The sequence below is a fragment of the Armigeres subalbatus genome, chromosome 3 (genome assembly GCF_024139115.2).
Source record: "Armigeres subalbatus isolate Guangzhou_Male chromosome 3, GZ_Asu_2, whole genome shotgun sequence".
NCBI lineage: Eukaryota > Metazoa > Arthropoda > Insecta > Diptera > Culicidae > Armigeres > Armigeres subalbatus.
Genome location: NC_085141.1, coordinates 132,933,332 through 132,946,475, shown reverse-complemented (window position 1 = coordinate 132,946,475; position 13,144 = coordinate 132,933,332). Strand labels below are relative to the sequence as shown.

Here is a 13,144-nt window from a genome sequence, read left to right as displayed (position 1 = left end):
ATTTTTCATTTCAAACTGTAGACACCTAAATGTAGGTTGAAACATTGGGTGTAACAACGGTAGAAATATCCTAGTTTATTGTACGACAATTCCCCGAATGTACCCAGGGAACCAAGCATTAAAGAAAGCAGTAGGGGAGATCCCCCAGTGCCGGACACATAAGCCATTAAACGAAACACTCCCTTATTATTCGGAACTTGTATACCATAAACACAAAATAAGATCATTTATCATTCATATTAACTATGTTTGATCATTTGAACAGGTTTATCGACAATGTATTTGATGTTGAATTTTGGTGAAAAATTTCACGGTTCAGAAAAGTGTCCCCAAGTAGCGGACACTATTGCATCATATTCGAATATAACCAAGCTTCTGTTACATGAGTAAAGACATCATTTAAAATAGTAATATTTTTCATTTGCTTCAAGTTGTAGATATTAAAATGTGTTAGTAGAGCTTATTTGACTCTCCAGCTAAATTTCTTACATCCTTCTCCAAATTCCCACATTTTTCAATGACATCTTCAATTTTTGTTTCTACTTATTCCTTTTTGATACCTTAGCAAGAATTGAAGCAGGTTTAACAAAACAAGTGTAAAGAATGGCTATTTGATCACATGAAAAATCTCACTGTCCGGACCCGGGGGGACAGCTACCGAATACAGAAACTGATTTCGCATCACAGTTTCATTATTTATCTAATAAATCATGATCGTTATTGAAAATACGGCTACGGCTAATATTGACCATCTTCACATAATCAGATTGCATTCGATTGATTTTATTATTGTTGATTCAAAACCTCTAAAGTAAGGCGAGCCAAGAAAAATTTTGGCATTGTTGTTTTTCGTGAAGTGCAATAAAATAGCTACATTAGTGCCTTTTTAAAACCTGTAGTGTTCATACGTCGAACGTTTTCAAGTATGAAACCATATAGCGGGGACTATTTGTTCAATAAACTTACAGTTGAGAATAGAATTCGGTAGGTGCACAAAGTTTTTTCCATCGACCACTGACAGGAGTACTTAGAATCCTTAGTTAGAATCCCGCTCGGAAAAAGTAAAAAAATGTATTCCATTTGAATATGAAAATATATGCCGATATAGTAACAATGGGCCTGTGCAGGGGTTCACCGTAAATTAAACATTTTTGTAAGACTTCGCATGCTCGCTTTCTTTGCGCACGGCGAGAAAGACATACATACATAGATTGGTTTTTATATATATATATATATTATATATTTATATATATATATATATATATTATATATATATATTATATATCTATATATATAAAAACCAATCTATGTATGTATGTTCGCTAACTACTTCTGAACCACTTGGCCGATTTCAACCAAATTTGGTACAGACATTCTCTATCCGCAGAGGAAGTTAACAAAGGGGTGGGATGGTCATGTAGAAAAGGGGGAGGGGTGGTGGGAGGGGTTTTGTTCAGAAAACGAACAATTCTGTGTAACTTTCAACTCCCAGGACCGATTTCAACCAAATTTTGTACACATATTCACTATAAGGAAACAATCATATGAGAGATTTTGGGAAAGGGGGAGGGGTCTGGAGGGAGGGGTATTGTTCAGAAAACGGGTAATTCAGAATAAATTCTGAACCCCTGCACCGATTTCAGCCAAATTTGATACACACATTCTCTAGCCTAAAGAAAAAATAACAAATGGGGTGGGCGGTCATTGTAAAAAGAGGGAGGGTATGGGGGGAGAGGTTGTCTTTATAAAACGAGCTATTCAGTGTAACTCCCAACCCCCAGTACCCATATCAACCAAATTTTGTACACATATTCACTAAGAGAAGTCGATCATATGGAAGTGTAATTTGGGAAGAGGGAGGGGTCTGGGGGAGGGTATTGTTCAGAAAACAGGCAATTCAGTGTTTCTTTTGAACCCTGGACCGCTTTCATCCAAATTTGGTACACACATTCTCTATCCTAAGGAGAAAATAACAAAGGGGTGGGATGATCATTGGGAAAAGGGAGGGTAAGGGGAAGGGTTGTCTTTAGAAAAAGAGCAATTCAGTGTAACACCCAACTCCCAGGACCAATTTCAGCCAAATTTGGTGCACACATTTTCTATTCTAAGGAGAAGATAACAAAGAAGGTGGGAGAGTCATTTAGGAAAGGGAAAGTTATGGGGGAAGGGGTTGTCTTTAAAAATGAGCAATTCAGTGTAACTCCCAGGATAAATTCCAACCAGATTTGGTACACTTATTCTCTATTTTGGAAGATGTTTATTGAAAAGGTAGGGCCAAACAAAGATATAAAAATATATTGATACAAAGGTTCAATTCTATGAGCGGTAGATCTACCTCTGTGGGTTTCGTGCTACAGCATTGGACATTTTAATTCTATAATTTACTTTTCAGTCCCTAGCAAAGCCGGATACATATAGCTATTAGCTATCTATATATCTCGGATACTTATTCAACGTATGTGACGTATGTGATTTTGTAAACAAAATTTAAACGTTGATTTCTGCAATCTGATAGCACTCCCGCAAACTATCGCCACATACAGGTAGGGGGAGGTTTCGGCTACATGTTCGTTGTATTGGTTTGCGTGGGAGTGTCATCATATTTGACAAATCGACGTATGCATCTTTGTTTACAAAATCACATACGTCGTTTTGAATAAGTTGCCGAGATATATAAAACTCAATGTTTGTATGTTTGTGTGTGTGCTCCAGCCTAACTTCTGAACCCATTATTGTATTGTTTAGTTATCGATCAATTCAACCATTTATCGAAATCATGGTTTGCCCAACGTAAAAAGCAATGATTAATGTGTTTCCTTCTGGATGGTGAATGTGATCCCTTCTTTAAAAATAGACGTTTGCTCGGAATAAGGCATCGGTGGATGTTTGTCCTTCTTTAGAAATAGACGTTTGCCCGGAATATGGCGATTATGGATTCGCTCCCTTTTCCAAAATCAGTCAATATTTTCAAATGAAATCTGCCTTCTTTTGATCAAATGATGAAGTATCGATAAGATAACGCAATTATCCTGTTGACCAATTGGTTTATTCATTTTCCGATTGTGAAAAAAACTGCGAATTAAACTGGCAACTCCGAGCAAGGCCGGGTACATAAAGCTAGTTATATAATAAATTCTAAAAGTTAGACAGTAATTGCAAAACAATCTACCGGTTATATTGGCAGCTGTATGAATGATAATTTTGTATTAAACTGCCCATACCGGGGATATAATAGTTCATTCACCAGCAGTACTTGGAATGTTGACTGAAGAAGCAGCTGAATGCCAACACAAGCACCTTAAAAAATCGGACTCATCATGCCAGGAAAGCATCACAGAATTTACATGACATATTCATTAGTGCTATGAATAAGTCGAATTATTTGATAATCTCACTCAACTTAGGTCACTTCAAAATTAATCTTATCTGGAAAATCCAGAAGATGTTCAAAGTTTTTTCAAAGGGCCTCCTGCGGTAAGACGCGCGGCTACAAAGCAAGACCAAGCTGAGGGTGGCTGGGTTCGATTCCCGGTGCCGGTCTAGGCAATTTTCGGATTGGAAATTATCTCGACTTCCCTGGGCATAAAAGTATCATCGTGTTAGCCTCATGATATACGAATGCAAAAATGGTAACCTGGCTTAGAAACCTCGCAGTTAATAACTGTGGAAGTGCTTAATGAACACTAAGCTGCGAGACGGCTCTGTCCCAGTGGGGGATGTAATGCCAATAAGAAGAAGAAGTTCAAAATTGTTTAGTGACTGAAAGTTCCTGCATTACAACAGATCCGAGTGGTGATAAAAAAAAGCTCTAGCAGATAATTTAATCGATCTTGAAGAAATACTTATGATTTTTTTTAAAGATGTTCATGAACATAATGAATAAATAAATGTTGTTGCAGTATAATTGTAAACCTTGAAACCTTTATTACACGGAGTTCATGTAGCCCTCTTGAAGCATTATATTGTATTCCCTTTACTTGCTTTATGAGTTAAGATTCTAAACCAATTGAAAAAAAATCTATCGAAGACAACCAGTTACGCTGGAGATGCAAAGGCCTGTATTCCATGAAGACCTTGGGCGACTTAGAACATCTGTACAACTCAGAACAGTACACAATTTCCTAGTTTGAATACTATAGGTATGTGCCATAATAAAATACACATCAATAGACTGCTGCAACATGTACATTACGTTCGTAGATAAAAGAGATGTATATAATGGAGATCAAATGGCTATATTCCAGGGAGTTTGGAGACCTCTAAAGTAATAATGACCTGCAAAACATGTATTTCACATATTTTAGTCATTAATCTTCGAAATAAGTGTAAAATATTGCAAAACTGTCGTGAAAATATATTCGGCCATCTACTTGTATGTACACGACAAACTTGCTTTTTTCGCTAGTGTTGTACTTTTCCATTATAAATTATAAATTCTTAGACGATATTAACTCTTCTTCATTGACATTACCTCCCCACTGTGACATTGCTGCCTCGCAGCTTGGTGTTCATTAAGCACTTCCACAGTTATTAACTGCGAGGTTTCTAAGCCAAGTTACCATTTCTGCATTTGTATATCATGAGGCTAATACGATGATACTTTTATGCCCAGTTTTTTATTTTGCTGGCGCACTGCTGTGCGGATTTTTGCCGAGCTGCAGAATTAAAAACTAGGTGTGTAGAGTAAACAAAAGCTTAAACTAAAAAAAAAAATTAACCCCGGTAATATGAATGGGATCCAACATGAGATTTTATAGAAGTTCAGAATATGTAATAATTCCAATACGAAACTTTTGTAGATTTTGTAAAAGCTACGATTCAGAAGATCTTAAAAAGTTGCCCCCCCCCCCCCCGCTCTAAATCCTGGCTACGCCCATGGCAAATTGGGATCGTCAAGAAATCATATCAAAACCGTCATATAATTGGGTGTAGACGAAACCAGGAGCAGACAAAACTAGAGCATGTTAAAATGGCAATTTTGTTGCAATTTATGTATGGCAATTTGATTACAAAGAATTGAAAATAATCTTATTTAAAGTTGAATTGTAAACAAATAATCAATCATGGGTCCATTTATGAAAGAATGGAAACTAAAAATAGTGAACTATTTATATTACACTTGTTACAAATCTGAAAAAAAAACATATTATTTTCAAAATATTTATAACTAGCTGTATGTACCCGGTCTTGCTCGGAATTGCCTGTTTGATTCGCAGTTTTTTCATAATCGGAAAATAAAAAAACCGATTAGAGTTTGCAGTAGTCATCGAGCAAGGGAGTACATGGCGTGTTTTAGTGTCGCGAAAATGGTAAATTATCTATAGAGTTGTGGAAGTAGGGTCCGTTGAACGCGTCGATTTTCACTTTCTCGTCCATATCTGGACCCAAGGCCGGTGCATGCTTTCTCTTGTTTCGGACAGGAGAACGATCGCGCGATCTGCCGAAATATTGTGTTCTGCATTGCGCGGCCGGTAATAAAAATAATCAGTTCAGTGCGTGTTTTTTCGGAGTAGCCATCGAGCAAGCGTTGTACAGTGCGTGTTTTAGTCGTCACGATGTAGTTAAGATATCGAATCAATCTTCGGGAAAATAAGTAAGACACGCGTTGCTTTTCCGTTGTTGTATCATTATGAATATGGCGTTCAAAAGAAATAATTAGTCGCTTACCAAGGCGATTTCCAATATATTGCCTTCCCAACTAACATACTATTCCTTTCCAGTGCGCTCATGGAGATTCAGAGGATTCATCGTTCTCTTGTAGCAATGAGTGTCGAACTAATTTTCCTCCCCTTATCCTAATTGACTGTGCGGACGTGGCCGGCATCATCATTGGTCTCGAATTAAAGAAGCTCCGAGGCATGTACAGTGAGAATAGCTTTCTAGTCCCGATAAAACTATTCAATTGGTGAGCTGTGCATTATTTGTTGTTTCTCGGCCAATCACGACTAGCAACTACGATGGGTACAGTCAATCAAGCTAAGCTAAGCTAATCGGAAAATGAATAAACCAATTGGTCAACAGGATAATTGTGTTTTCTTATTGATACTTCATTATTTGATTAAAGAAGGCAGATTTCATTTGAAAACATTGACTGATTTTGAAGAAGGGATCAATGAATGAACCTTATTACGAGCAAACCATGATTTCGATGAAGAGTTGAGTTGATCGATAACTAAACAATACTTCTCCTCCACACAATCTCCTTTTCCATCCCTAACCCACTATCGTCGTCTCCTTAATATAAAAAATATGTGTTTCAAATTTAGCTGAAATCGACTTAGGGAAGATAAGAAGTTACACGGAGATGATTGATAGCTGAATAATACCAGTCCCGTTCAATCGAAGTTAATTGCCTATGTTCCGAGTATTAAAGTCCGAACTTGGGCATTAATTTACATTGTCTGAAAACTCAGATGTGAATATGTACATTATGTAGAAGATTTTGATTTGAAAAATGTATTGAAGGTAATTGAGGGCATGAAAATTAATTTATAAGGAACCTTTTGAACGATTTTGTTATCCGACCTCCAGACTGTCAGTGAGAGCGGTGACCCATTCTCATCTCCGATGACGGTGGTACTCGATTATTTGAGCTAGTGATTGTTCGACCCAGAGCGGTAGGATTTTTGGTGGCGTTCGGGCTGCAAATAATTTGTGCGCTTACGGAGCCAAGCTAGACGAAGGAATTTCCTAGCCAGAATCGGAGGTTCAACAGCCCGAATAGGAGGCAACATCGAGGCGACATCTTCTACTTCTTCTTCTATGTTGGCATTACATCTACAACTTGGGCAGTTCAGCGATTTTTTACAGAATTTAAGCGAAAGAAACTAAAATATCATGATGTTTGAGTGTAGAAAGAAGATAGAACCATCACATACAATTCTGAACAATTAACAATAGATAACTGACCGAATATTACACAAGGTGCTACTGGGCACCAGAGGAACAGAGCGGAGTTTTTTCCTTGAATCCATTGAGAATTCCAATGCGACATCGTTACCTGTATGACCACGAGGTAGGGGAGACCGGGGTTGGTTGGCCAAGTTTGCTAAAATAAGTGAAACATATCAAATGTATTAGTGGAAAATGTTATTAAATGGAAGAAAGGTAGTGTATATAATTTTGAAATGTACGTATAAAAATAAAAAAAAACTCATTACTTTTCAATCTTTTTAAAATTTTGAGAATACTTTTTACATCTCTCGCTATTTCTTTTTCCTCCGCCAGCGTACGCTTACGTTTGATAAAAGTTTCATTTCTTCAATGCTTTTATTACGGGATAGATCAAAATTGGTGTTGGATGCCATTTACTAAATTTACAAATTGGCCAACCAGCACACACAAAATTCGGGAATTGTTTTCGAGAACAATCACGAGCTACAAACATAAAAGTAAGGTTATCTGGAAACTGTTACAGCATTTTGTAGGGTTCCAGTTCCTTTCCAGTGTAGGTACCATGTTTTTGGAAATTACATCATTGGACAGAAATTTACTCACTTGCGCCGAAAACACCAAAAAAAACTGATCCTGTGCAAACGGTAACACATAAACATCTGAAATTGCGTCGGTACATGGAGGCCTAATACCCCAGATTAGTTTTAGATATTACCAATCCCTTTTTGGAGCAGACGTGATGTCATCACAATATTTTAAGAGTACCAAAGATGGCAGGTATGGCGGCTGAGCCGCGCAAAGCAATCCAGCTTCATCTAATGGAAGAATAAGAATGTGTTGCTTGCATCAGTGGTGTTGGATTGCGTGAGGGGGCTTGAATGAGTCCACAAGCGACGTGAGTAACACTTGTTTTCAAAAGTATCGCCGTTGGAGCCGAATTGAGAGATTCTGAAGAAATTTGGCTCTCTATTATGTGTTATAGGTCAACATATTTTCCGTAATCTGCCCATAATTACAAAGTTAACGTGATTGCGATGATTGGCACATTCATATGCATTAGGGCAAATCTTATCTTATTTTCTTCTTCTTCTTTTCTATTATCTTATTTTTCATTTCAAACTGTAGACACCTAAATGTAGGTTGAAACATTGGGTGTAACAACGGTAGAAATATCCTAGTTTATTGTACGACAATTCCCCGAATGTACCCAGGTAACCAAGCATTAAAGAAAGCAGTAGGGGAGATCCCCCAGTGCCGGACACATAAGCCATTAAACGAAACACTCCCTTATTATTCGGAACTTGTATACCATAAACACAAAATAAGATCATTTATCATTCATATTAACTATGTTTGATCATTTGAACAGGTTTATCGACAATGTATTTGATGTTGAATTTTGGTGAAAAATTTCACGGTTCAGAAAAGTGTCCCCAAGTAGCGGACACTATTGCATCATATTCGAATATAACCAAGCTTCTGTTACATGAGTAAAGACATCATTTAAAATAGTAATATTTTTCATTTGCTTCAAGTTGTAGATATTAAAATGTGTTAGTAGAGCTTGTTTGACTCTCCAGCTAAATTTCTTACATCCTACTCCAAATCCCCACCTTTTTCAATGACATCTTCAATTTTTGTTTCTGCTTATTCCTGTGGCTTTCTGATACCTTAGCAAGAATTGAAGCAGGTTTAACAAAACAAGTGTAAAGAATGGCTATTTGATCACATGAAAAATCTCACTGTCCGGACCCGGGGGGGGCAGCTACCGAATACAGAAACTGATTTCGCATCACAGTTTCATTATTTATCTAATAAATCATGATCGTTATTGAAAATACGGCTACGGCTAATATTGACCATCTTCACATAATCAGATTGCATTCGATTGATTTTATTATTGTTGATTCAAAACCTCTAAAGTAAGGCGAGCCAAGAAAAATTTTGGCATTGTTGTTTTTCGTGAAGTGCAATAAAATAGCTACATTAGTGCCTTTTTAAAACCTGTAGTGTTCATACGTCGAACGTTTTCAAGTATGAAACCATATAGCGGGGACTATTTGTTCAATAAACATACTGTTGAGAATAGAATTCGGTAGGTGCACAAAGTTTTTCCATCGACCACTGACAGGAGTACTTAGAATCCTTAGTTAGAATCCCGCTCGGAAAGAGTAAAAAAATTTATTCCATTTGAATATTAAAATATAATAACGATATAGTAACAATGGGCCTGTGCAGGTGTTCACCGTAAATTGAACATCATTGTAAGACTTCGCATTTCTCGCTTTTGATAGTGAATAGTGTTTCCACAGAGAAACAGACGTCTCACTCAACACATGTTCCTTCGTTCACCTTTGCAACGGTAGATCCAATTTTTGGTAGGTGGTCAATCGGCCACCGATGGCGCTTCCATCAATTTTGCTTGTGTTTGACGTTTGCTCACTACCGCCATCTGGTTGCCGATTGTCCAATCAGAGTGTATTTAGCATTGGGCGTTAATGTTTCCGTGACGATGATTTGGATTGCTTTTTGTTGTAAGTGAGACGTCTGTTTCTCTGTGGTGTTTCCATTCCCTATTCTATGGTAGAACGGGAAAAGCTGGCGGAGACAATGACTTTTAAAAATAAGACTGATCACATGTGGTTCGTGATGAAAGCAGTACTGGGCTACATAGACCACGTTAAAAAAAATTAGAGCGGGACAGGAAAAAAAGACAACTGCAATCAACGATTCAACGACGGGAGCACTCATTTACGGTCAAATCGGGACCCATTTTTTTTTTCCTCGTTTGTCGGGTGAAGATCACTGCGTCCAGATTTTAGGACTATTGTGATATACCCTTTTGCTGTAAAATACGCAAGTTATCTCAGTAACATGTTTGTCACTGAGATACCTTGGTATCGACTGAACTCAAGACCATTTATTATTGATGAATAGAGATCCTGAGTTACAGTATGTGACTCCCCATTCTGGCGAGACTAGCTTTATGAAGCCAACCACGTCCTTGGGAGATAAGATCCATATGTCAGCAGGCCCTAAAAGGGCTTGCTGAGAACTTTGAACCTACGTTGGGTGAGTGCACTGCAATAGCAGAGGATGTGTTCTGATGTTTCTCTCTCCTCGTCACAGAAGCGGCAATTTGAGGTTTGGATTGCTCCGATCTTTTGTAGATGGTATCTGCAGGGACAGTGTCCAGTTATTAGACCGGTGTAGATGTTGAGATCCCTTTGTTGAGACCTAATAGTTGTTGGGTTTTCTTGTTAATCGTTACGAGCCTTTTGGATTGGCTCGTATGGGAAGTGCATTCCAGTTTGATGTGATTTGACTGACATATATTTGTTCAGTTCCATTTTTACAGAGCAGTCTGAGATCCCGCAGAAGGGCTCAGGGCCAATGAACCTTTCATTAGATCCATTCCTGGCTAGCTCATCAGCAATCTCGTTTCCTTCTAGACCCGTATGTCCTGGGATCCAATATAGGTAGACTCGATTGCGTATGGATAAGTTTTTCAAAGCCATAATGCATTCCCACACTAGCTTTGAGTTACAAGTGTAGTTATTAAGCGACTTATGTTGCTTGGCTGTCAGAGAAAATACATATTTTTGCAAATCTATACTTTCTCCTCAGGCATAATAACACGCATTCTAATATTGCATATATTTCCGCCTGAAATATCAGGGCCACTGTCCTAAGTGGACAGAAATTTTTGTTGTAGGGCCATAGATTCCGGATCCTGTCAGATTATTCATTTTCGAACCATCTGTGAAGAAATTTATAGAGCCTGTTGGAACGCTGGGTCCACCTCCTTCCAATTCCTGGCGGGAAGGAATGAACACATCGTAAGGTAAGTCATAATTGACTACCGTTTCCATCCAGTCACTACAAATTCCTGTTGCGGGATTTATGGCAAATTCATTTAATATGCTGAGGTGACCCGTAAGGTCTCCCGACAGCAGTGTTTTTGTTCTCTTTAACCTTAGAGCACTTTTTTCCGCTTCCAGCTTTATGAATTGATCTAACCGGGGCAGGTGAAGCATTGCGTCTAGGGCCAAAGTGGGTGTACTACGAACTGCACCAGTGATGGCAATGCAAGCGGTGCGTTGGATTTTGTTGAGCTTAGCCCTTGCAGCAGCCTCATTAGTTTTAGGCCACCAGACAAGGGAAGCGTAAGTTGTCCTGGGACGGACAATGGTTTTATATATCCACATGATCATACTTGGTTTTAGGCCCCATCTTTTACCAAGGGTTTTTGAACAAACCCAAAGTGTATTGAGACCTTTCTGCACAACTGATTGGAGATGAGAGTTCCAATTAAGCTTTGCGTCGAGTATGACACCTAGATATTTTACTTCAACCCGTAATGCTGGGTAGACACCTTTACGTGGTGTATTACGCGGTAAGATCTACCACGGTTACATTGCCAGCTACAGGCAAATCCTGACCCAACGAATACCTTCCTCATTATCCAACTCCGTGGTACTTATGAGGGTGTCGCTAAGTCGGTGGCCTCTCGTTAAGTAAGTACTACATCAACACTTCCTTCCTCTCCCTAGTTACGGTGAAGATGGGCGTGGCCAGGAGTAGTAATCCTCATGCTTTTGTTATTTTTGTTTAAGACTGGAATCAAGGATCACTCCCCTCTTGATTTCTGATAGCATTCTAGATAAGGATCTCAAAAGTAAAACATGAGTATCACTAGTGTCCAATCTACGAATTACACCGTAACAATGCTAATGCTAATGCTAATGACACCTAGATATTTTACTTCACTTGAATAAACTAATTGTGTTTGATTCAAGAAAAGGGGTTTCAGTTGTACCTTTCTCCGTTTGGTGAAAGGGATAATGGAAGTTTTTGTAGGATTTATGCCTAGTTGATACTTTTGACACCAGGAAAAAGTGTGATTTAGGGCAGATCGGGACCCATAGACCGGTCACCACCAAAGACGACTTCACAAAGAAATCCTTCAGAAACATCTTCTGAATAAAGTTTATTGTAAATATTATTTCTTTGATTTTCGGCTCTGTAGTGTTTTTCTTATTAAAAAACATCCACATAATTCCTCAATTTATGTGAGTATTCTGGGTTAACAGTGCATGTATCACTAACGCCACCCACATGCTACAAAAGATCTAAAAACTGGTCACAATGGCACACCCAAACAGAAAAAAAACACCTCCTACGCCCCTGCTCGATGACACAAAACCCCAGAAAAATCCTTTACGAAATAAGTGTGTCCCCTTATGCAGAAAAAGCCATCTGACCGAAGCGGACGACATATTTGGTCGAATAAACATTCAGCCAATAGACAACGTGTTATTAGCCTATATGGCTTTCCGTCGAATGACTATCAGCTAAGCGTCCCTACCCATGTTTGAATGTTTTTTTTTCCTGAAATTTCAAAAGAATTTATAATGGACAATACAAATAATTGCACGTAGAAATCCAAAGAAATTTCCTCAGAATTCCCAAAAAATTCCCGTGGATATGCCAAATAATTTCGCGTAGAATTTGAGCAAATCCTGTTTAAATTCAAATAATTTCCAATGGAACTTCTAAATAATTTCCTTTGTAACTATCAAGTTCCTTTGAAATGCTGAAAATTTTCCCTGTTGAAATCCACATTTTGAACAATTTTCTGCGAAAACTCGAACAATTTCTCAAGGTAGTACTTTTTTTGGAAACTCCGAAGAATTTCACGTGAAAGTTTTAGAGAGTTTCACGAAAAAAATCTTAAAAGCTTCCCGCAGATATTCCAATATATTTTTTATAATATCCGTATCTCATTAGATGATCCCTAGTTAGGATGAGGAACATTACTATTTTGTTAGACTGATAACGTAGGGAAACTGTTCCGATCTCCATCTTACTGAACATATAATAATCTCATCGCGAAACAAATAAATACGGCACCAATTTCGTCGCTTCTTTTTGTCAACATGTGTGCTCACTGCTGAAAAAATCAGTATTTTAAAACTCTCAATGGACGTCTTGAATATTTCACAATCATGCGTAGTACATTGGTAGAGCCATCATATTTAGAATTTTGTCATGCGTAAGAAAATGTCCTTTTATTGGGACCGCATATTTACAATAACAGTTTAGATCAAATCTGAGTTTCTTGCTAAATACGAATATAGCAACGTAATCAAATTGAATACTTCGAATTAGTTATGTAACCTTGTGTATTATTCTTCTTTCGAGCATCAGCCTTCAAGTCGACACAAATTCAAACCGTTTAAAATATACT

General features: G+C 37.9%; 2 protein-coding genes across 3 annotated transcripts in view; one reads left to right on the top strand and one right to left on the bottom strand.

Moving 5' to 3' along the window:
* The window catches only part of LOC134225264 (uncharacterized), a 303,832-nt gene that overhangs the window by 125,374 nt on the left and 165,314 nt on the right, over positions 1-13,144 (top strand). The gene's annotated exons all lie outside the window — the stretch shown is intronic.
* Positions 1-13,144, bottom strand: part of LOC134225263 (T-box transcription factor TBX1) — a 104,119-nt gene that overhangs the window by 89,885 nt on the left and 1,090 nt on the right. The window contains exon 2 of one of the 2 annotated variants that reach the window (XM_062705191.1): positions 7,001-7,048. The exons of the other annotated variant lie outside the window; for it this stretch is intronic. Coding sequence (XP_062561175.1) covers positions 7,001-7,048 — 48 coding nt within the window. The remainder of the gene's footprint in view (positions 1-7,000; positions 7,049-13,144) is intronic. 2 annotated transcript variants of the gene reach the window in all.